General features: G+C 38.2%; 2 protein-coding genes and 1 pseudogene across 2 annotated transcripts in view; 2 read left to right on the top strand and 1 right to left on the bottom strand.

The window, feature by feature from the left end:
* Positions 1 to 9,611, bottom strand: part of ZPBP (zona pellucida binding protein) — a 102,858-nt gene extending 93,247 nt beyond the window's left edge. Inside the window, exons 1-2 of the mRNA XM_022593239.3 lie at positions 9,468 to 9,611; positions 5,923 to 6,003 (exon numbers count right to left, since the gene is read on the bottom strand). Of these exons, the coding sequence (XP_022448947.1) occupies positions 5,923 to 6,003; positions 9,468 to 9,594 (208 nt within the window). The 5' untranslated portion in view covers positions 9,595 to 9,611. The remainder of the gene's footprint in view (positions 1 to 5,922; positions 6,004 to 9,467) is intronic.
* A 2,742-nt stretch (positions 9,612 to 12,353) lies between these two features.
* Positions 12,354 to 25,037, top strand: part of SPMIP7 (sperm microtubule inner protein 7) — a 56,532-nt gene continuing 43,848 nt past the window's right edge. Inside the window, exons 1-2 of the mRNA XM_030761507.2 lie at positions 12,354 to 12,906; positions 21,112 to 21,209. Coding sequence (XP_030617367.2) covers positions 12,354 to 12,906; positions 21,112 to 21,209 — 651 coding nt within the window. The remainder of the gene's footprint in view (positions 12,907 to 21,111; positions 21,210 to 25,037) is intronic.
* Positions 23,838 to 25,025, top strand: LOC149748474 (aspartyl/asparaginyl beta-hydroxylase-like; annotated as a pseudogene).

Below are 25,037 nucleotides of genomic sequence, written 5' to 3'. Positions count from 1 at the left end.
GTTTAAGTCCTAATTCCCAGTTCCCCAGAAAGTGAACTTATTTGGAGATAGAGTTTTTATAGAAGTAACCAAGTTAAAATGAGGGCATCAGGGTAGGCCTAAATCCAATATGACTGGTGTCCTTATAAAAAGGGGAAATTTGGACACACAGACAAACACAGAGGAAAACAATGTGAAGAGGTACAGGGAGAAGATGGCCATCTCCAAGCCAAGGAAGGAGAACTGGAACAGGTCCTTGCCCTACTGCCCTCAGAAGGACCCACCCAAGCCTCCATGATTGGACTTCTATCCTCCAAAACTGTGAGACAACACATTTCTGTTGTTTAAGCTGCCAGGTCTGTGGTAATTTTTTACCATACCCCTAGCAAATACACCTGGTAAAAACAGTGAGCTTGTAGCACTTTAAGTTGCTGTATTCCCATTAGAACCAGCAGCCTGGTAGCCACTAGAGGGGCAGATGGGGTTAGATGGACTTCAGTGCCTCCCTCCCAGAGAACTGTCATTATTTCACCTTTCTGGCAGTGTTCTGGAAGACACCATGCACAAAGCTATCTTTACACGACCTAGCTTGGAGCACACCCACTGTAAAAAGCCTTTTCCCCAAGAGTCTTTGTCAAAAACAACTAGAGCTTGCCACTTAACTTTGTAAATGCCTGAAGCAGTGGGAGTAAACATCAGCTTAACCAAAAGCTTAAGAGGAAAAGCTGGGTAATGACATGTCAATGGGAGCTTTGAAAACTTCAGACACGTTCCTAGGAAAATAGAAGGGCATGTGCATGCACAGAGTAGGCCACGTGGCCAAGACTGGGCATGCTCAGTAAAGAATGAGAAGCCTTAAAGTTCTCACCTCTGGCTGAAATTGAGCCTCTGTACAGCAGAAAGTGAAGGATATGGTGGAGCTGTCAACTGCCTGGCTAAATGTTTAAGGTAAGCCACGACAAGCTCACAAGGATTCTCAGAAAATATTAGGAGACTAACTGGTTCAGGTGTTTAATGAAATCTCTGTTGAACCATTAGCCTAACTAAGCTAACTAAGCAAAGACTTCAGTGGCCACACACGACAAGGAATACAGAATTTAAAGAGAATTAGTTCAGAAAAGTCACTAAACAAATGCTACAGGAATACCTCATTCTACTGTACTTTGCTTTACTGTACCTCACAGATTTTGCATTTTTTACCATCAATGGTTTGTAGCAATCCTGAGTTTCAGATGATGGTTAGCATTTTTAGCAATAAAGTATTTTTTAATTAAGGTACATATTTTGGTTTTTAACCAAATGCTATTGCACACTTAATAGACTGCAGTACAATGTAAACATAACTTTTATAGGCACTGGGAAACCAAAAAAATTCATGTGCCTTACTTTATTGTTATACTCACTTTATTGTGATGGCCTGTAACTGAACCTGCAATATCTCTGAGTATGCCTGTACAACAAAAAGCAACTACATAAATACCTAGAAAGGGGGAAGAATCTGATTTCCAGAGTACTACATAATATTCCCTACAAAGTCCAGTTTTCAACCAAAAATATGAGTCATGCAAAAAACCAAGAAAGTATAGTCATAGGCAGCAAAAAAAGCAACCAATAGAAACTGTCCCTGAGGAAAGTCAAATTTTGGAATTACTGGACAAAGACTTCAAATCAGTTATTTTAAATATGATCAAAGAACATCATGCCTAAAGGACTAAAAAGTATGAAAACGATGTCTCTCCAAATAGAAACTATCAATAAAGGGATAGAAATTATAAAAAAAGATCCAAAGAGAAATTCCAGATTAAAAAGTACAATAACAAATGAAAATTCACAGTTAAGAATCAATAGCAGATCTCAACAGACAGAAGAAAGAATCAGCAAACTTCACGTTACATCAATGTGGGATTTATCCAATCTGAGAAAAAGAAAAATAGAAAGATACGTGAAGATAAATCAACAGTACTCAGAGACCTTTGGGAAACCATCAGGCATGCCAGTATATGCATAAAACTCCCATGGAAGAGTGGAGAGAAAGAGCCAGAAAGAATATTTGAAGGAATAATAGCAAAAACTTCCCAAAATTGATGAAAAACATAAATCCACACATCAAACAAGCCCAATGAACTCAAACTAGGGTACATTCAAAGAGATCCACACCTTAGGCACATCATAATCAACTGTGAAAACCCAGAAACAAAGAATCTTGAAAGCAGCAAGACAGAAGCAACTCATTACATAATATGGTCTTCAATAAAATTAGCTTACTTCTCATCAGAAACCATAATGAAATAGAAAGTTTGAATAGACCTAAAACAAGCAAAGTGATTGAATAATAAAAAAAACTTCCCACAAGGAAAAGCTCAGCACCAGTTGAATTCACTTGTGAATACTACCAAACAAGTAGAATTAACAATACTTCACAAACCTCCAAAAAAATAGAAGAGGAGGGAACACACTCCAACTCATTTTATGAAGCCACTATTGCCCTAAAACCAAAATCAGACAAAGACTACACAAGAAATCTACAGACCACTTTTCCTTATGAATATGTACATGATAATCTTCAAAATACTAGCAACCAAATCCAGCAACATGAAAAAGGATTATACATCATAATCAACTCAGATTCATTCCAGAAATGCAAGGCTAGTTCAAAATACAAAAATCAATCAATGTAATACCTTATCATATCAATAGAATAATGGACAAAACCCACTGATCCTCTCAATATACGCAGAAAAATCATTTGACAAAATCCAATACCCTTTCACAATAAAAGCACTCAACAAACTCGGAACAGAAGGAACTCTCTTAATCTGATAAAGGGCATCTACAAAAATTCACAGCTAACATAATACTTAATAGCAAAAACTGAAATCTTTCCCAGGCCCCCAAGGTCAGGAACAAAACAAAGATACCTGTTAACATCATATTGAACTGGAGGTTCTACCTGGAGCAACTAGCAAGGAAAAATAGGCAGATTGTAAAAGAAGAAATAAAACTACCTCCATTGGGCTTCCCTGGTGGCGCAGTGGTTGAGAGTCTACCTGCCGATGCAGGGGACACGGGTTCGTGCCCCGGTCCGAGAGGATCCCACATGCCGCGGAGCGGCTGGGCCCGTGAGCCATGGCCGCTGAGCCTGCGTGTCGGAGCCTGTGCTCCGCAACGGGAGAGGCCACAACAGTGAGAGGCCCGCATACCGCAAAAAAAAAAAAAAAAAAAAACTACCTCCATTTACAGATGACATGATATTATATACAGGAAATTTTAAGGAATAATTCCCCCTATCCCCCATTTAAAAAATTAGAGCTATAAATGATTCGGCAAGATGACAGGATACAATACCCATTTGCAAATCTCAATTGTATTTCTATACAGTAGCAATGAGCAATCCAAACATTAAATTGATAAAAACATTCTATTTACAGTAGCACCAAAAAGAATAAAATATTTAGGGATACATTTAACAAAAGTAGTACAAGAAGACTCATACACTGAAAACTGTAAAGCATCACTGAAGGAAAATAAAGAACACCTAAATAAATGAAAAGACACTCCATGTTTATGAATTGCAAGACTGTAGAGTGTTAAGGTGGTAATACTCCCAAGATTGATCAACAGATTCAATGCAATCTCTATAAAGATCCCAATGGGCTTTTATTCCAAAAATTGCCAAAGCTGATTCTAGAATAACACAAAATTTCAAAGGACCCAGAATAGCCAAAACAATCTTGAAAAAGAGCAAATTTGAAGTACTCACACTTGATAATTTCAAAACTTATTATAAAGCAACAGCAATCAAGACAGTGTGGTACTAGCGTAAGGAAAGACATATATATCAAAGGAATAGAATTTAGAGTCCATAAAAAAAAAACTCATTCATCTATGGCAAACTGCTCTTCAACAAGCACACCAAGACATTCAATAGAGAAGGAAAAGTTTCTTAAACAAATGATGCTGGAACAAGTGGATATTCACATGCAAAAGAGTGAATTTTGATCCCTACTGTATACCATACGCAAAAATTAATTCAAAATGGATCAAAGATCTAAATATAAGCACTAAAACTATGAAATTCTTTCAAGAAAATGTAGGAGTAACACTTTGTGGCTGCTGATTAAGCAATCACTTCTGATACATGACTCCTAAAGCACAAAAGAAAAAATAGAAATCAGACTTTATCAGAGTTTAAAATGTGTGCTTTAAAGAACACTATCAAGAAATGAAAACACAATCCATAGAATAGAAGAAAATATTTGCAAATCCAACATCTGATAAGGGTCTAGTATCCAGAACATATTAAAAAAAAAAACAAAACTCTTCCATCTCAGTAATATAAAAGACAGCCAAATTAAAAATTGGGTAAAGGACTTGAACAGGCATTTCTGTAAAGAAGACATCCAAATGGTCAATAAACATATGAAAAGAAGTTCCACATCACTAGTCATTAGGGAAATGCAAATAAAAAGCACAATGAGAATACACTTCACATACACTAGGATGGCTAAAATTTTAAAAGATGGACAATAATAAATGTTAATATGGATGTTGGGAAATTTGAATCCTCAAATTTCTGGTGTCAAAGTACAATAGTTCAGGTTCTTTGAAAAATTGTTTGGCAGTTCCTCAAAATGTTAAACATAGAGTTACCATATATCCCAGCAATTTTACTCCTAGGTATACTGAAAACATATGTTCACACAGAAACTTGTCCAGAAATGTTCATAACAGCACTTTTCAAAATAGCTAAAAAGTGGAAACTTCCTAAATATCCATCAATTGATGGATACACAATTGTAGTATATCCATTCAATGGAATATTATTCAGCCATAAAAATGAATGATACATTCTGTAACATAAATGAACCTTGAAAACATCATACAAAGTGAAAGAAGCCACACACAAAACACCACATAGTATATGATTCCACTTATATGAAATGTCCGGAATGGACAAATTTATGGAGACAGAAAGTAGATTAGTGGTTTCCAGGGGCTGGAGTGTGATTGCTTAATGGGTACGATGTTTCCTTTTAGAGTGATGAAAATGTTATGGAATTACACAGTGCTGATCGTTTCAGAACCTGGTCAATATACTAAAAACTACTCGAATGTATACTTTACAGGAGGAATTTTAAAGCATGTGAATTTACCTCAATTAAAAAAATATATATATATAAAGAGTTGTAGATGCTATGCCTCATGTTACTACTGCAAAATCTTATTAACCCAAAATCTTTATGATATACAGATCCCATTTAAAAAATGTTTTAGCATAAGAACTGCATATGGGGACTTCCCTGGTGGCGTAGTGGTTGGGAGTCTGCCTGCCAATGCAGGGATCCCTGGTCCAGGAAGATCCCACATGCCACGGAGCAACTAAGCCTGTGTGCCACAACTACTGAGCCTGCGCTCTAGAGCCCACAAGCCACAACTACTGAGCCCGTGTGCCACAACTACTGAAGCCCGTGTGCCTAGAGCCCGTGCTCCACAAGGGAAGCCACCATAATGAGAAGCCCATGCACCACAACAAAGAGTAGCCCCTTCTCACCCCAACTAGAGAAAGCCCACGTGCAGCAACGAAGACCCAATGGAGCCAAAAATTAATTAATTAATGTTTTTAAAAAGTGCTTTAAAAAAAAAGAACTGCATACATTTAATATTATGTTTAATTATACAATAACAAGCAAAAACACTGTAGACAACTTTAATTAGATAGCTTTTAGAAAGAATTATTTTTTGCATACTTAAGAAGTTACAGCAAACAGAATTAAACTATATGAATCTAACTCTGTGGAAACAACTTTAATCCATTTCCATAGAGGAATAGGGCCATAGGAAACTAGGATAAGTGGGGAACACTAGCCTTTTGCAAAAGATTGATAAAATTTAAACAACTGCCAATTACTTTCTTACAATTACTGAAAATCTATTTATTAATACCTGGAAAATTTGGTGATCCCACTATTTTCATTGAATCTTGGGTCAAGTGAATACCTCTTGGTAATTGAGCCAAATATCCCACTATCAAAAACAAAAAGAACAGCATTAATCAACAATCTGGCTCATTACAAATTTCAAGACATTCGAATAGGATAGTATCGCAGTATATTTGATGTTTGTGGAAGGGGAGCCATAAATCAATATCCTCTGATATCTGGTATCTCTGTTCCAGCTCTATTCCCTTCATACGCTCCAATGAAATTAACATACCCACCGCTTTCCCTATTATGTCTCACCTTCAGCTTTTTCTACATCCACTTAGAATACTCTCAATAAGTCCAAATCCCCACCCTTCAAGACACAAATCACAAGTCCCTCCTCCCTCAAACCTTCTGTTTGTCCTCATCTCTTACCTCTTTAGTACATCATCAGCAACACTCACTCTACATTGCATTACAGTTCTTCCTGCACAGACATAATTTTCCTTATTTGACTATAAGCTCAATAGTAGGATCAGTGTTTATGTCAACTTATCGAGAATCGATATCTTTTGACTGCCTTCATCCAATTCCCCGCAATCCCGCCTCTGGTAACCACAAATCTGATCTCTTCTGCCATGAGTTTGTTTGTTTTTGAAATATAATTGTCCCACAACACTTTGTTAGTTCCTGTTATACAACCTAGTGCTTTGATGTTTCTATACATTTTGAAATGATCACCACGGTTAGTCTAGTTATGATAAGTCATCGTATAAAGACATTACATTGCTATTGACTATATTCCCCGCACTGTACATTTCAAACTTGTGACTCATTTATTTTGCAACTGGAAGTTTGTACCGCTTAATCTCCCTCACTTACTTCTTCTGTCCCCTTTGGCAAACACCTGCTTGTTCTCTATCTATAACTCTGTTTATGTTTTGATATGTTCGTTCATTTGTATTTTTAGATTCTACATATAAGTGAAATCATGCGGCACTTGTCCTTCTCTTATTTCACTTAGCATAGTACCCTCTAGGTCCATCCATGTTGTCACAAATGACAAGATTTCATCATTTTTTTATGGCTGAGTAGGAGTCCACTGTATGTACCTATTATCTTCATTATCCATTCATCTATTGATGGGCACTTAGGTTGCTCCCATATCTTGGCTACTGTAAATAGTGCTACAATGAACACAGGGATGCATATATCTTTTCTAATTAGTGTTTTTGTTTTCTTCAGATAAATCCTAGGAGTGATATTGTTGGATCATATGGTAGCTCTATTTTTAATTTTTTGAGGACCCTCCATACTGTTCTCCATGGTGGCTGCATCAATTTACATTCCCACCAACAGTGCAGGAGGGTTCCCTTTCCTCCACAGCCTATCCAGCACTTGTTATTTGTTGCCTTTTTGATAATAGCTATTCTAACAGGTGTGAGAATGGTATCTCATTGTGGTTCAGACTTGCATTTCCCTGATGATTAGTGATGCTGAGCATCTTTTTCACATGCCTATTGGCCATCTGTATGTCTTCCCTTGGAAAAAGGTCTATTCAGATCCTGTGCCCATTTTTTAACTAGACTGTTGTTTTTTGATGTTGAGTTGTTTGTTTTGGATATTAACCCTTATAGGATATATTCTTTGCAAATATCTTCTCCCATTCAGTAGGTGGCAGTCAAAACGTACAAATTTCTAGTATTAAGATAAGTACATACTTGGCAGGTAATAAACCATATGATATATAAATTATTATGATAAACATATGATTAGTATAATTAACACTGCTGTATGTTACATATGAATTGTTAAGAGTTAATCCTAAGAGCTCTCAACACAGGAAAAAAATTTTTTTCTATTTCTTTAATTTTCTACCCATATAAGATGATGGACATTCCCTCAACTTATTGTGATAATCACTTCATGATGTATGTAAATCAAATCCTTATGTTGTACACCTTATAATTATACAGTGCTGTATGTCACTTATACTTCAATAAAACTGGAAGAAAAAAGTATGTTCCTTAAACCTGGAGGACACAGGGATGGGAAGCAGAAGAGGAAGTTAGGGCCAGACTGGGGAGCTCTTTGTAAGCCATCCTTTGACTCTGCAAAAACCAGCAAGCAAAAAGAAGATTTAATCAAGAAAAAAATAATCTGTCAAGCACTATACCTTGCACATAGCAAATATTAAATAATAATTGTTAAATATGATATATTCTGATGTTGTTCAGTCCTCGTTGAACAAGTGAATGTTGATGGACACATGAGTGTGCACAGACAAGTGGCAGGAGCAGCACAAAAAATGCAATAAAGCTTAGACCCAAATCTTCTTTGCTGTTAACAGAAAGGAGGTACAGAACCAAGAAGAGTATGCTATTCAAAGTCAGATGACCTGGATTTAAGTCCCAACTTCCACTAATGAGTCTTAAGAAAGTCAATTAAAACTCCAGGAGCTTCAGTTTTCTCATCTGCAAAATGCGACTACATTCCAGATTTAGAGTTTTTGTAGGAACTGAATGGACTATCGTATAAACTATAAAACGCTACATAAATATTGCTTCACTATCCATACCTTACATATTAAGATACTGCGTTCTTAGTCTACTTCTTATATGCTCAGGCCTGATCTTGTTCTTGGATCAAAAGACAACACACACACACACACACACACAGAGTCGTACCTAGCATAAGATCATGGGCCGTGGTCAAGAAGCATCCTTCTCCTACGGGGTAATTAACAGCTATCAGCTAGTCTCTACTTAAACTAGAATGACGTTTGGACTTTGGCATATTTTGTAATGTCTCTTCACTCCATTTCTTTCCATTCTCCTCCTATCCCCTGTCTACCTCCGCAGCCCTTCCTCATTCATATTCTTGGAGGGCTTCTTCTTTCATTGCCCCTTTTCTGCACAAATTGTATTTTAAACAAACCTCTTTTGTGCTTTCTATGATTCAATTCTGGGAGATACTTTATTTCTAAAAAGTCTAAAACTTGAACGCAAAATAACTTTATTTCTAAAAAGTCTAAAACTTGAACGCAAAATAACGCAGCCAAAACCTTTCTAGTTAAATGATGACCGTTGAATTAAGCACTCCCTTCGGTATCTTAACTCTATTTTGAAAACATGAGAAAGTATTTCGGATCTCTGAATCAAAAGGAGGAAAAAAACGGCGGCAGCAGAATATCAAAACTTAAGTTGCCAGTCTTTCCTGTACTTTATAGCTAAAACCAATAGATGGAGCTCCAGGACCACGGGAAATGAGAAAGCGGCGGGATGTCTACTCATTTCAAAATACACTGAAATCCTGAGACCCGTACGTCGTGGAAAGCTGGCAAAGGACCCGGGGGCTGATAAGGGTCTTGTTAACAGCCAATTTAATGTCAAGCCTTGAGCTGTGGGTGTTTGAATTACCTCGCCCGTCTATACGACATCAATGTGCCCAGTCCTGCTATTAAATTCAAGAGCGGGACCAGTGATCCAGGCTTTCCCATCAGCGGACGCACGTGACACACAGAAACCTCCGGGAGCCGCGGTCCGGAGCCGCCCTCCGCCGCCTCACCTGACGGGGGCGCCCGCAGCACCAGCGCGGAGAACACCAGGACCACCGCGGCCCGGGAGAGCGGGAAGCCCGCGGCCCGGGACCGCCGCCAGCCCCGCCGCGCTCCGCAGGGAGCCGAGGCCTCCATCCACCCGCCGCCGCCGCCGCCGGCCGACACTCAGCGTAGAAGGTCGTTAGGCAGCTCGCGCCCACCCGCCAGCCAGCGGACCGGAAGGGGGGCCGATAAAAGGGCCACCACTTCCGGCAGGGCGGGGGCGGGGCTGGACGGGTAGTGGAGGCCTGGGGGGCGCGAAGTCACCCGCCGTCAGGACCCCGCCGTCGCGCAGGCAACCCGGAAAGCATAGGCGACCTGTGGAAAGTTGTGGAGCCGCAGAAGAGTCGCGGGCAGAGGGACGGGCTGGCCGAGTCTGAGTGTTGAGGCCGACTCTGGACCACAGGGCGAGGGTCACGGGAGTGAGGGCTGGTCTAGCCCGAGAGGGCTGCCTCTCTCTCCCAACGTCGGCTGCTGACTACCTACGGATTTATGGGACGCAACTGGGCGATGGATGCAAGGTCCAGCCACCGGGAATGGAAGTGGGCCTTGAGCCCCAGGAAGAGGCTGGGCGGGAAAAACGAGGCAACAGCCTTAGATGGAATGGACCGCTCAGCCGGAAAGATGGTCTTTTATCACCTGAGTTCAGAAAGATGCATAAAACCACCCGTCTGCCTACGTGGGCGTTTATAGCCAGAACGTGTTAGAATACTCTGCGTTTCTGCGGTGGGAAGGATTCACTTCATGTGAAGGGAGCTACGATACAAGTAAATCTTACCCAGGTGGTACAAGTACATAGGACAATGAAGTTTAAGCAACAGAAGACAGAATGCCCAATAACCCTGTGTAATCAGAAGAAATGAGTGGTCCAGGTGGTCCGAAAGCCATCACTGGGTGTCCTTCTCTCCAGACGAGGGTTTTCGAACTGACAGCCTGAGCACCCACCTGAGTCCACCTCCCCGCTTGTTCGGTGGCGTATCTCGAACATCAATGCCTTCAGATGTATCTTGTTTGTGCCACAGAGAGCATCACCCCTTGCTGTCTTTCAGCTGGCCTGCTTTACCAACTATGTCTTCACAGCTAGAATCGTGTCTGTTTTGCCACCATGTTAACCTCAACTCCTAGGATAGTTCCTGGTATAAAGTAAGCATTCAAATACCCGTTTATTTTTAAAAAAGAAAAGAACAGAAAACATCTAGCAGAAAGGAAGGAGAGTTCATTTTGGACCAGGACCAGGATGAAGACATTTCTTAAGGATTACGTAAATATCCAAAGAAGTCCTTGGTTCTTATTAACAAAGGAAATTGAAATTTCTGCTTATTTCTTGAGTTTTCTGGCTATCTTTATGCATGTGCTAATTGGTAAAATGTATCCAGTACAGTTTATTCTACTGAGTAGATTTACTTCTTTAGGAATCCTTTCTAATCTGTATAAAGTCTTGAATTGAGTACAGCCTGTTCAAGCATGTCTTAGTAAAGAGACCTGCATGATTTAGATCCAGCCAGCATTTTGGTCAAGGTCTTGCACTTCCTTTGAGCACACCTAGTAAACAAATTTTACTGAATAGTGCCCAATAAATCACTATAGTTGTCTGGATATATATTCTGCTAAAATTCCTTTTAATTTTTATAAACAAGTCAACCTGCACAACATGATTTTTACCAAATGAACTTTGGACTGTGGACTTACAGAGAATAAAGAGCAGAGAGGACTGTTCAGACCATGCTAAATCTTGAAATCTCTGTTTTCTGTAATTCAGTCCCTCCTGCCTTGGTCTGCTGTATAAATTCCTAATATTCAACCTGAGAATAAGAAGTAATATTGGAGATCTTAGTTAATGTATGGTGTGATTCTAAAGATGGAAAGCTGATTGCTGAAAATCAAAAAGAAAGTGGGTCTGTTATTCGTATTTGCACTTTTTACTCCAGTAGGGATGGTGTTAGCTTTTGTGCCCGAATTCTACTGTCTGGAATTCCTTTGATAGCAGTTTTCGCGCAAGACCAAGTTACCTAGTTGAAATGAGCTTTTAAATGAACAGTATACTGATGATGTCTTTTTTTGCATTGAGCTAATAGCTGCTACTTACTGTAGTTTCCTGAAATGAGATTAAGAACTTCATTGATCTTACTCTGCCATCATGGTAGCAAAAAGGTAAGTAAGCATAATGTAGGGCACGTAAAAGATGAACCTGTACTTTGACTATAAATTGCAAGTTACTTTCCTCAAAAATTAGATACATTGATTTAACTGTAATGTAATACATGTTCATTTTTTGCACTGCATTTAAATTTACAATTTATATAGGCAGTGTGTTTTGTACTTTTTTATATCAGGTAAATACTTAAAGTATATCAGAGATATGTTTTAAAAAATATATTGCCTCTTCATTAACTGCTTTATTTATACCCTTTACTGAATCTCATTTACCCATAAAGTATCAACTTATGGAAAAATTGTAAAATGAGCACAGTTTTCCTGAGCATTGCTGAGGAAACTGTCATGGAGATTTTACTGACAAGTCTGTTTTTGTTTTTCCTAAGAATTAAATTATGATGTATCTAATAAATGGTCCAATGTGTTAGAGTTCTAGCTGTTGCCAAGCAACATGGGCTCTGTTTCGTTTAGTTTTTTCTGTTCTGATCCCTTACTTCCTTTGATGGAGAAAAAATATTTACCTTAAAAATTTTTTAAAAGAAAAAACTCTATTGACATTGAGAAAGCCAAATCAATAACTATGTTAGGTTAACCAATCGTCAGTGGTTAGAAATATAAGAGTTTTATAGTTAAAGAGAAAGGAGACTTCAGAAGCAATTAATATACAGTCACCCACAATTTTAAAGAGAAAGGCCGTATATATGGATTCACAGCACACACCTGGAAAGATAAGTATCTCTGAAGGATCCTTCCTTTCAAGAACAAAGGCTGTTGAGAATATAGATTACCCACACTATCATGCTCTCTTACGAAAACTGAACATGCCTTTTGTGAAAGGAGTTGAGGACAGACATGACTGTGACAGAATTGAAAAGAAAGGCAACCCTACTTTTCTTAAATTTCACCCTTATCCCCCTTCAGTCCTGCCAGACTATCATTTACACTATCCTTATCCCACACCGTATGGGCCAGATTATCCATTATTTCCACTTCGGGATGATGTACCCTTAGGTGACACCTGTTCAGGGTTTGTGAGTCCTGGTGGTGATGCTGACTTAAAGCCTGGCATTGGCAGAACCATACCAAGCTTGGTAGGTTTCAGTGATGTGAAACCTCAACATCGAGTTCCCAGGCCAGACACAGGATTTCAGACGACATTAAAAAGGAAAAAAATGTTACTAGAAGAACTAAAACAAGACAGGAGATGGAATTCCAGGGCAGTACCAGACATTTCCATCAGAGCAAGACTTGGAGGTAAATGAAGTGACATGGGCTTTGTAATTTTTAAACACTCAAATGAGAGAGAAGAGCATGGATCTAAGATTTAGCTGTTCATTTGACATAAAATTGTAAAAGACCAAATAAGGAATTCTTATTTTTAAATTATGGATTGTAAGGAAAAAGTAATAAGAATGATAAGCCTTTTTTAAACCTGTTTGTAAAAAAAATAGTTGGTTTTCAAAAAATACATTCATCAGTATGTGGCCAACACAAAGTATATATCAGATAATTTATTCTAAACACACAGATAACCTAATTTTGCCACAAAGGAATTTATATTTAACTTTGATAATTGTGTATCATGCCTCCTTCTCTGTCTCTGTCCTTTGAAAAAATTAATTTGCTGATGATTATCAAAGAGTTAGGTTACAGGAGCTGAAATGCAATGCGAAAGTAGTTGAAAGTAAATTTGGGGGTCTTGTAAGAACAGGAGCTGAAGAGAGGCAACCCCTGCATAAATAACTCCACCACATTCCTGGAGGCAGACTTTGATGAACACTCACTGACTGCTGCACCTTTTGGTTTCTCTGTAAGAACTCCCAGAGGGTGTCACAAGCCTGGCCCAGAAGTGGTGAGAAACTTCCAGAAGAAATCCACGGGCAGTGTTCCTGTATGGAATGTGCCTGGTAGGCAGGGAGTGAAAAGAGATTAACATGTTTGAGCATGTGGGAAAGGCAAAGACCAAGTGCTATAGCAAGAGATGCTGAGCTTGCTCTAGCCTTAAGAGGCTGCGCCCTCTTCACCACTCCTCTGCAGTGCCCAGCCACAGACCAGAAGCCTAGGGAAGCTGTGTGGAGGAACAGTGACATCATTGTTTTTTGGAGCAGTGGAAGCTCATGGTTCCTGCCACTCCTCCATGAAGAGAGGCCATAGGCACTTGGGACTAGAAAGGGAGTACGAATCAGGGCAAAGGTAGTAGAAATGCAAAGCCCCACAAAATAATGGTCCCAAGCCACACTCTCCAGATACCCACTCTTGAACAAGAAAAGAACAATTTGATGAGAGATAAGCAAGGGATAAGAACTATGCTTTTAATGTGCACTCCAGTTGTGGCCTCAGCGGGTAGGCTTAGGGAAATTCCTTAGTTTGGAATGTTCACGTAAATATATAAATGAGGTCCAATAACATTTTAAGAAATAATTATTTTATAATCCATTTGAAATACCATCTAGGGAAATAAGGTATTACTGAGAATCAAATGCAATTCACATTGAAGGAACCATTGATGAGTTCAGGCCAGTCTTACAGCCATAGTACAGTTTTCACTGATTCTGAACTAGTGACCAATTTTCTGATCTGTCCAGAAAGGAGCTTGAGCTCAATCTTTCGTTAATGTTTCAATGTACACTAATAGTCATTATCAAGAACTCTTCTTTAAAGGAATCGAAGTCATTTTTCATTGTAGTCCTATTTTAGACAAGTATGACACTTAGCTTGTAAGCAGAAAATCCCAACCTAGTGTAATTTTTAAGAACAATATTGATTTGTTTTTGTAAGTTTTCCTAAAAGTGAACTGTCAAAGCATTCCAACAAATTAGAGGTGAAGAAGCTAACTTATGACTGAGATAGGGATAACAGACATTGCACCAACAGTTCAGAACCAAATACAGAGCTCATCTAGCCTCTATTTCACTGCCTAGATCAGTACAGCAGAATGCAGAAGATAGGCTCTAGAGTGAGACTGTCTGTACTCTATTCCTGGCAGGAAATTTACTTGCACCATGACCCAGGACTCATTGCTAATCTCTATGCCTGTGTATCCTTATTTATAAAATTCAGATACTAGTTATAATTTATAATAGCGAGGGCTATTTACCGTTATTCATGTAAAAATATCTGACAAAGGAATGAACCAATAACATTTGTTAGATGTTGTAAAGTTAAACAAAGTCATGTTAAGTTAAAGTCCAGAATTTTCAGTTCCTTCATACATAAATTGTCTTATAAAATTGTAGGAATTGAATGAATTAAGATGGGTAAAATACTTAGCAAAATTCGTGGAACCTGGTAAAGCATTTAATTAGTAGTAGCTGTTATGAGCTATTAACAGTTTCAAAGAACAATACTTGAAGTTCAGGGATTGATTTCAATATAATTTGGCCTATGCTTTCAGTGATTCTGGAAATAATCATTAATTATAAATAAGAAATACTTGCAGTTTTTAGCAAACCTAAATACACATAATTTCTCATACATTCTGATAAAGAAGGATATCTTCTCAGAATTAATTATATCACACACCATTATGCTTTTCAGTGGACTTTCATAAATATCAAAACAAGATCCTGAAAGATTATATCACTGATTTTTTGTCCTATTTCAACCTTATCTAGACATTTAACGGGGGTCAGTTGTTTTTTGTTCCTAGTTCCATCCTGTCATGGGAGCCACACCCTCATGGCCTCATCTGAACCTAATTACCCAAAGGCCCCACCTCCAAATACCATCATATTGGGGTAGGGGCTACAGCATATGAATTTTGGGGTACACACCCTCAGTAACAACCATCTTAACCATTTTTAAGTGTGTAATTCATTGGTGTTAAGCACATTGTTGTGCAGCCATCACCACTGTCCGTCTCCATAACTCCTTCCATCTTACCAAACTGAAATGCTATATCCATCAAATACTAACTACCTTTCCCTCCTTCCTCTCAACCCCTAGCAATCATTTTACTTTCTTTCTCTATGAATTTGACCACTTTAGCTACCTCATATGAGCAAAATCATACAGTATTTGTCTTTTTGTGGCTGGCATGTTTCACTTAGCATAGTGTCCTCATGGACAGCAGTGTTCTTGCTGTAGCATATGTCAGAATTCCTTCCTTTTTAAGGCTGAATAATTTTCCATTTTATGTATATACCACGTTTTGTTTATCCTTTCATCCATCAATGGACACTTGGGTTGCTTCACCTTTTGGCTATTGTGAATAATGCTGCTATGAATGTGGGTGTACAGATATCTCTTCAAGATCCCATTTTCTGTTCTTTGGGGTATATACGGAAAGGTGGAATTGCTCAATGGTAATTCTGTGTTTAATGTTTTGAGGAACCAGCTATTGTTTTCCATAGTGGCTAATCCATTTTACATTGCCACACACTGCATTAATGCACAATTACAATTCCTTACATTCAAGGAATAAACCCCACTTGGTCATGGTGTATAATCCTTTCAAATGTGTGTTAAATTCTGTTTTCTAGTATTTGAGGATTTTCGCATCAGTATTCATCAGGATATCGGTCCATTTCTTCTTGTAGTGTCTTTGTCTGGCTTTGGTATCAGTTGGCCTTATGGAATGAATTTGGGAGTGTTCTCTTCAATTTCTTTGGAAGAGCTTGAAGTGGATTCGTGTTAATTCTTTTTTAAATATTTTGTAGAATTTACCAGTGAAGCCATCTGATCTGGAGCTTTTCTTCATTGGGAGTTTTGATTACTGATTCAATCTCCTTATTAGTTATAGGTCTGTTCATATTTTCTGTTTCTTCATGATTCAGTCTTGGTAGGCTATGTGGTTTTAGGAATTTGTCCATTTCATGTAGGTTATATAATCGTTTGGTGTACAACTGTTCATAGTACTTTCTTATAATCCTTTTTTATTTCTGTAAAATTGTTGGTTCTAAACCTCAGGAGTTCCCCAGGTGAAATCCAAAACTGGCCCCTGTACTCACAGGGCAAGGAGAAAGAGGCAGACTCTCCAGACGGGTAGGTGGCAGGTTTAATTACCTAGGAAACTTACTTATGCTTGTCTTAGGTGCCTTAAGATGAGTAGATCTCTGCACCCACCCTCCAGAATCTTCAAGTTTATGTAGAGGACTTAACAGGGTTCAGTCACGTATACTGTCCAGATGGTCTCAACGAAGCGTTACTCTCTCAAGGCTGTGTTCCTGAAACAGCTGCTCCTGTGGGAACAGTGGGCAGAACATACATTCAGTTCAAGGACAGAGGAGGGGGTAGGAGCCTCTGATTGCCTGAGTTCAGCTCATGGCTCAGTGGGTGGTCACGTCCTCTCAATGACCTCCAGCAAAAATCAGTTGTAATGTCCCTTCGTTCATTTGTGATTTTAGTTATTTGAGCCTTCTTTCTTTTTCTCTGAGTCAGTCTAGCTAAATGTTTGTCAATTTTGTTGATCTTTTCAAGAACCAACTCTTGCTTTCATTGATTTTCCCTATTGTTTTTCTATTCTCTATTTTGTGTCTTTCTGACCTAATCTTTATTATTTTCTTTTTTCTGCTAGCTTTGGGTTTAGTTTGTTCTTTTTCTAGTTTTTTAAGTGTAAATTTAGGTGGTTGATTTGAGATATTTCTTCTTTAATACAAGCATTTATACCTATGAGTTTTCCTCTTAGCACTACTTTTGCTGAACCCCATTACTTATGTTTTTGTTTTCATTTGTCTCAAGATAATTTCTAATTTCCCATGTTATTTCTTCTTTAACCCAATGGTTATTTAGGGGTGTGGTGTTTAATTTTCATCTATCAGTTTTTAATTTTATTCCAGTCTATTGATTTCTAGTTTCATTCCATTGTGTTCAGAAAGTATTAATATATTTTACATGCTTTCAGTCCTTTTAAGTTTACTAAGACTTGCTTCGTCACCTACAATATAGCCTAGAGAATGTTCTAAGTGCACCTGAGAAAAATGTGTATTCCGCTTGGGTATTTTGTTGGTTTGAGTGTTCTGTCAATGTCTGTTAGGTCAAATTGTTGTTTAAGTTCTCTACTTCCTTGCTGATCTTTTTCTGGTTGTTCTATTCATTATTGAAAGTAGGGTACCAAAGTCTTCAACTGTTATTGTAGGGCCGTTTCTCTCTTCAATTCTGTCAATGTTTGTATCATGTATTTTGAAGGTTGGATGTTTGGTTCATATAAATAAAATAGAGAATAGAAAAACAGCAGAAAAAATAACCTAAACCTAAAGTTGGTTCTTTAAAAATATCAACATAATTAACCTACCTTTTGCTATATTGAGAAGGAAAACTCAGGGAAGACCACTCACAAAGGGTATTTTAGATGTTAAAAAAAAAAAACCTGTCTGCAACCATTAGAGGAGAGGTAACACATGAATAAAAAAAAATACATAGAATAGTCCTTGAATCTTTCTTCTAAGGTTTTGGCTTCCTTAAAAGCACCTTGTTATGGAAATGTTTTATAATAAAAATAATAAGGCCTATGGGAAAATAGTGTTCGTGGTAGACTCCTCCAAACTCATACAGTTTCATGGGTTACACACAAAACCCATTCACTGTAAAAATACGATCACAGTTTTAAACATGTTAAATCTCTAATAAATGAGGAAATACTTTTGTCAAGGAAATAATACAGTGCTTTCCTTGACAAAAGACTTGATATTTGTTTGGTGGCATGAAAGCAATGAAGTGAGACTGTGGGTTATGAAGGAGAGGTGTGTAATAGCTGTTCCCAAAAGTGGCTTTTGGCAGCTCACCCCTTCCTGTGTGTGCCTGCCACTTTTCCTACCATAAAATGAGGTCTGTTTCCTTCTCATGTTGACTCTGGGCTTGGACATATGAGTGGCTTTAGCCAATAAGATATTAGCAAGCATGATGCAAGTGGAGGCCTGGTAAGTACTTGCACATTGAGATTGGTCATTTAGGGATTGTTCCCCTGGAGTTTCAGTCACTATTTTGTGAGAGACCCAACCTAGATCCAGAGGGGAAGAAAAATAAGGCATTGGTCATCAGGCCCAGCTGAGCTCCCAGCTAACAGTCAATACCAACTTGCCAGCCATAGAGATCCTTTTCCTACCGCCTGGGTTCTTCTACCCTACCGCATGGGATCTTGCCAGTGAGTGAGGTCATTTTGAACATTTTCAGCTATCGGAGCTATGCCTTATGACAGAACAATTCAGAGTCCCAGTAGATGATGAATGGTTGTTTTAAGCTACTAGGTTTGAGGTTATTTTGCAGCACTAGTTACTGAAACAAGGTAGAAGAAAGGATGTCATCATACTTAGATGTAAGCGTAGTGCCCCTGAGATATATAGTTGTAATTCATTGCCCTGTTTACTTCTACTCTGGCTTAAAGTCAAAATTTTAGTTTTCTTATTTTTCTACTTTCCTTTTTTTTTTTTTTCTAAGTAACTGCTAGAATGGCTTCAAATCAGAGGATACCAAAAAGCACCATATTGCTGCTGATGGCATGAGAGGGTTTTCTTTGGCCAGCTGAGTCACAGACAGAATTATCCTTCTTCTCAAAACTGAAAAGATCGTGGAATTCAGCATGGCCTCTCTCACTCTGCCTTGGCCTCTTGCCTCCGCTTCTGTATTAGTTTTCTCTTGCTGCTATAACAAACTGCCACAAACTTAGCACCTTTAAACAAAGGCCATTTATTACTGACAAGTTTGTGGGTCAAAAACCTGAGTGGGCTTAACTCTGTTCTCTATTTGAGATCCAACTGCCAAAGTCAAGGTGTGCTCTTTGTTCATATCTGGAGGGTCTGGGGAGAAATCTACTTTGGGGCTCATTCTAACTGTGCAGAATACAGTCCCTGACATCTGAGGCACCCATTTCCTTGCTCTCTGGCAGCAGGGGATGCACTCTGCTCCTGGAGTCTCCTCACATGGCCTGCTCCATCTTCACAGTCAGCAGTGCTGTGTGAAGGCCTTCTCACGTGCTACTCTCTGTCACTTACCTTCAGAATCCACAGAGGGTCCCCCGTTCTCCAGCCCTTCATTGCCACTTCTGAGTTTGCAGGTTCTGTCCTGCTTGGTCAAATATTGACTGAATCAGCATCATCATTATGAAGGTGATGTTACTACATTACTACTATAGGTACTAATAATGTTACAACTACTAACTGATAATGTTATAAAGGCATGCCAGAAATTTGCCAATTCCGTTAAATACATTAATGGTAGTTTTTACAACCCTGACAGCAATCGTTAAAGGTAAGAAAAATAAGACTCAGGGGGTTCAAATAATTCACAAGGTCGCAGTGGTACCTTAGCCAGGAAGTATATACATTATTAAGCCCCAAGTATTGCCATAGTCTCTTATGGAGCTTCACCAGATTGCTATCCATGGTGACCAGGGTGCTCCTGTGTTATCCCAAATCCCTGTCACAATTCATCTCACCTATGCTTAGATATCTCTGTACTGTCCAGCTAGCTCCCAGTTTTAACATTTTAGTTCATCTTTTGCTGAGTTAGATTAATTCATGGGGCAAAGCTAAAAAGTGGAGGACCAAGTTAGAAGAACCCATGCGGTAGGAAAAGGATCTCTGTGGTACAACCGTTATCTTCACCTACACTAGTCCCCTGTCCAAACCAGAGTAATTTGCCAAAGTTATCAGTCTCTCTTATTAAGACTTACCAAGGAGGATAGGTCCAAGGCTTTCATGTCCTGACATTGGCATACCTCTTTTGTTCATCTTCCACCATTCCCTGGCTGCCATTTCAAGATGTAGCTATACCCAACCTTCAGTAAGAGTTGTGATGCTGCTCTCACAGGGCAAGCCTACCATTGTACATACTGTTCCCGCATCTGGAATGACTCTTCTTCCTCCACTTCCCCTTTGTTATCCAAGTCATACTCAATTGTCAAGATGAGGTCAGGTCTTATCTTCAGGAAGATGTTCCTAACTCCCTACAATCTGGCTGGATTAGATGTCCCTCCTCTGCACTCCCGCAGCACTCAGAGCTCAACAGTGATCACAGTCACCACATTGTACTGAAATTATCTACTTACATGTCTGTCTTTTCCATTTGTTCATGAGCACCTCAAAACCAGGAAACCTGTTTTCCATCTTTATACATTCATCTGCTTTCATTTGTGGTGAGGTAAATATTTGTTGAAGGCAGCTTTTATATTTGCCCATCTCTTATCATTAGGTTGAATTATCTACATAGTAAACTCCTTTGTGTCACCACCATCCCCAACCTGTCTGCGTGCACATGCACAGATTAATAGTGCCCAAGAGATCTCTTCCAATAATAAATAATAAATAACAAATAATTGTACACTATTTAATTAACTCATAAATTTCAGAGCGCTTCTGTTCTCACTGCTGAGAAAAGTTGTTAGATAATCCATGGAAAAACCAATACCACACAGTTTAGCTTTCTAGTAGGAAGTATTTCTGGTGGAAGAAGAAATTCCTATTGCATTGTGTACATTTGTATTTCTTACGTATGTACCCAAAGCACATACATTTTTGTTTTCAGGTTGGACAAGCCCACTGAGAGTTACTGCCTTACAACCTCATCATGAAGAATACTCAGTAAATCACCTATATACATTTGATGAGAAAGCAACATGTACCGTAAGGTTTTCTTACTGCATAGCATTATGTAGTATTTGTAATCAATTTATTTCCTTGTCTGTATTTGATATTTTATGCCCTGTAAAAAATAGCTACGCATACTGAGTGAAGTAAGTCAGATAGAGAAAGAGAAATATCATATGATATTGCTTATATGCAGAATCTAAAAAAAAATGATACAAATGAACTTATTTACAAAACAGAAACAGACTCACAGACTTAGAGAACAAACTTATGGTTACCAGAGGGGAAGGGTGGGGGGTGGGAAGAATAGTTAGGAAGTTTGGGATTGACGTGTACACACTGCTATATTTAAAATAGATAACCAATAAGGACCTACTGTATAGCACAGGGAACTCTGCTCAGTATTATGTTACAACCTAAATGGGAAAATAATTTGATAAAGAATAGGTACATGTATATGTATAACTGAATCACTTTGCTGTACATCTGAAGCTAGCACAACATTGCCAATCAACTATACTCCAAATATAAAATAAAAAGTTTAAAAAAATAGCTACCGTTTATAAAGTACTCCTTATAGGCCAGGCACTATGTAGAAGTTCACAGTTATTGTATATTATGCATGTCTGTGCATCCCTGCAACAGAACAGTACTATGGAAGAAGAATGAGTAGTAGATGATGGTAGTGCCCAACACAGGCCCCTCTACTGGCAAGTGCACCCTCCCCAGTGGCAGTAGGCAATAGCCACTAAATGTCTGCCAGCTGCCAGCTGGACACTGCACCCTCCCACATTGACCACTCAGGCTTTGGCCAATGACTGACTTCCTTGAAGAAACAGAATAAAGCTAGATTTCAGCTGAAACCACATTCCCACTGGTGTGTTTTCCTTGTCGTATCCTACACTTCACCTAGAGCACTCCCACCATGTATTAATTGAACAAAAATTGTGTTTGAGTCCCTGCTTCTGGACAAGACAGTGTTGTTATCCCCATATTATTTGAGAAATCTGAAGTCCTGTGATGTTAAGCAACTGACTTTTGACCACAAACTTTAAACCTAGATATATGTCTGAATCATCCTATATGGATTAATAGATTCTAAACCCGTGATATTTAAATTACTTGAAGACTCCCCAAGGAATACATAGATATGACAAGGGATTAAAAAAAAAAACAGCTTTACTGAGGTATGCTTTACATACCATAAAGTTTGCCCATTTAAAGTGTTCAATTCAGTGGGGTTTTTTTCTTAATTTTTTTAGGATATTCACTGAATTGTACAACCATTGCCACAATCTAATTTTAGAACTCTTTCATCACTCCAAAAAGAAACCCATGCCTATTAGCAGTAAAGATACGGATGCTTTCAAGGAGTCATTTTCCATTTCTGTTACTCTTGTATGTACTCCTTCCTACAGTTGATCTGCCTGATAAATTATCTGTACTTAGAGATACAGATTGATTTCTTCTTTTCCCTCTTTCCCCACCTCTCCCTTTGCCTTTTCTAATTTTACCACAAAAAGGAATGGAGCATACCTCCCACAAATCATGTACTAGGGTATATGGCCATGGAATAAAAAGGTCATTCAAAATAAATGTCACCAATGCCTCCTTTACTCAAGATGCCATCCACCCATGCCAGGGCTTCATGTCTTTCTTTGTCTATGCATTTTTCTCTATAAGAAAATTAAAGCATTAGAAATGAGGGAGATTTGACCTGTTTTGAGCTATTCTAAATTCAGATAAAAGGCAGAATTTGTTTACAAGGGTAAAGAAAATTTGTTAGTTTCACTTACTCCATCTCCAGACTCTTCAAAGAGTCTATTGCTCCTTCTGGTAAGTCCTGTGAAAGCAAATGAAAGGGAACATTATAAGAAATTGAAGGCATTAATGCCTTTTTTTTTCCATCTAAGGCTACAAATTTATGGCAAGGCTACATACTTTACTTAGCTATATATTGTAGAATTAGAATTCTGAAGTTTGTGCTTGTCCTGCAAAAGCTTATAGAGCATACTTATTTAAATTTAAAATAAGCTTAGACTTTTATGACAAAATCTTGATATTTTACTGCCAGTAGTGGGAGCTAAGTAACATGGGACAGTACTTCCAATGGAAAAACAACTGGATTAACATTTTTTTAATGTCAAAAAGCTAATAAGGTGGAGAGAAATTACTGGGCCAATGAGTAATATAAAATATAAGCTAAAATATAAGCTATCACTTAGGGTCACTTCAGCCTTACAGCAATTTGCTGTTCTGGAAAGGGAAACTAAACTTTAACTGAACATTTCCTAGCCTCGTGGGTATAAAACACCAAAAATTAGAATTGGTCTTTGAAAACCACCCACTACACCTGAAGGCTTTCACCTTAGAAGTAAGGGTAGATCAATAGTAAAAAGCCTTGAACAGACTACAGCTGCTTCACAATAAAAGAGAAAAACAAGTCTTGAACTGGTATTAAGGTGATCCTAGATTGCTATCATTCCCAGAATCCAGACATACAAATAAAACTTCTTTGGAGGATGATAGTATATTAATTACTAAGCCTCAAATTATTTCTGTCAATAACTTTTAAAATATAATGTTTAACACATAATCAACAGTAACCAAATACATAAAGAGAAAGGACACTGTGAATGAGAATCAGCAGAAATGAGAGAAAACAAAGAGAGACAAAAATTGATTCTAGACGTTGGAAATATGCATAAAATGTTCAAAAAGAAAAAAGATTAAGCTCGAAATTTTTGTAAATAAGTTAGAAATTAGAAAATGAAAAATTAGAAAAATGAGAAAAATGTAGTACCAGAACTGAAAAATACAGTAAGCAAAGAATAAGGTAGATGGGTGCTGTAGCAGATTAGACACAGTTAAAGAGAGGAAAATACTCTTGATGATGCACAAATTTACAAAAAGATGGAAAATACCAAAGGGAGAGTAAAAATCATAGAGGATACAGTGAAAAAGAAAAACATATGTTTATTTGGAATTCTAGATGTGTAAGAGAATAGGAGAGAAGCAACATGTGAAGACACAATTATCATATCCACTGCTGTTTATTTATGGAGTTCCCTGCGGCATCCCCTCACATATTCTGCTGTACATTAAGGATTAATTATTAGTAAGCCAATCATGACAGCAGCAGCAGCAGCAGCTGGTGTCAGCCCCAGCACCAACAAAAATGGCAGCAAGAGTCTCAAGAGACAGACAAAGCACAGAAGACACAAAAATGGAAGGAAATTTTTGAAAGTTATTTCTTCACATTGTTTATGGTAATTGCATTGTTTAGAATCTGGGCATCAGTTGTTTTCTTTTGTTAGGTCTTGCTGAACATGAAATTCTAGGAAATTGAAACATGATATTGTTGGTGATGGAGGATCTTAATGTGAATGATGTTAAAGTATCAGGACATAAAGAGAGATCTTCAATGTTATTAGTCTTGTCAGAAGAAACTAGGAAATATCTAGATTTATTAGTAGAGGTTCCCATTGAATCAGATTCCAAGAGCACTAGAGATGAAGTCAAAGATCAAATTTAATCACTTCTTTATGAAATAGTACACACAAAACATTCAGAGAACAGAGATAGAAGATGTACCAGCAGAAGAATAGCTACTAGAAAATGAATATTTATTAGGAAATTATGTAGATGATAAATTTGAGGACCTGGAAACTAAAACATTTCATAAAGAAATTGAAGCTACATAACATAGAAGTGGCAGCTTACAAGACTAATCAGGAAGTGGAAGAGAAAAATCCAGATTCCAATGAAAGACTGTGCCATGATACCAATGACATGATAAACCAAGATGATGATGAACAATAATATGAACCACCAGAAAATGGGGAGACATAAATTCAGACCCTG

This window comes from Delphinapterus leucas, chromosome 9 (assembly GCF_059928025.1).
Source record: "Delphinapterus leucas isolate spDelLeu-1000000601 "Yukka" chromosome 9, BTC_Dleu_Yukka2, whole genome shotgun sequence".
In the NCBI taxonomy this organism is placed as follows: Eukaryota; Metazoa; Chordata; class Mammalia; order Artiodactyla; family Monodontidae; genus Delphinapterus; species Delphinapterus leucas.
The sequence above is the reverse complement of the archived record's forward strand: the minus strand, read 5'-3'. Positions and strand labels throughout refer to the sequence as shown.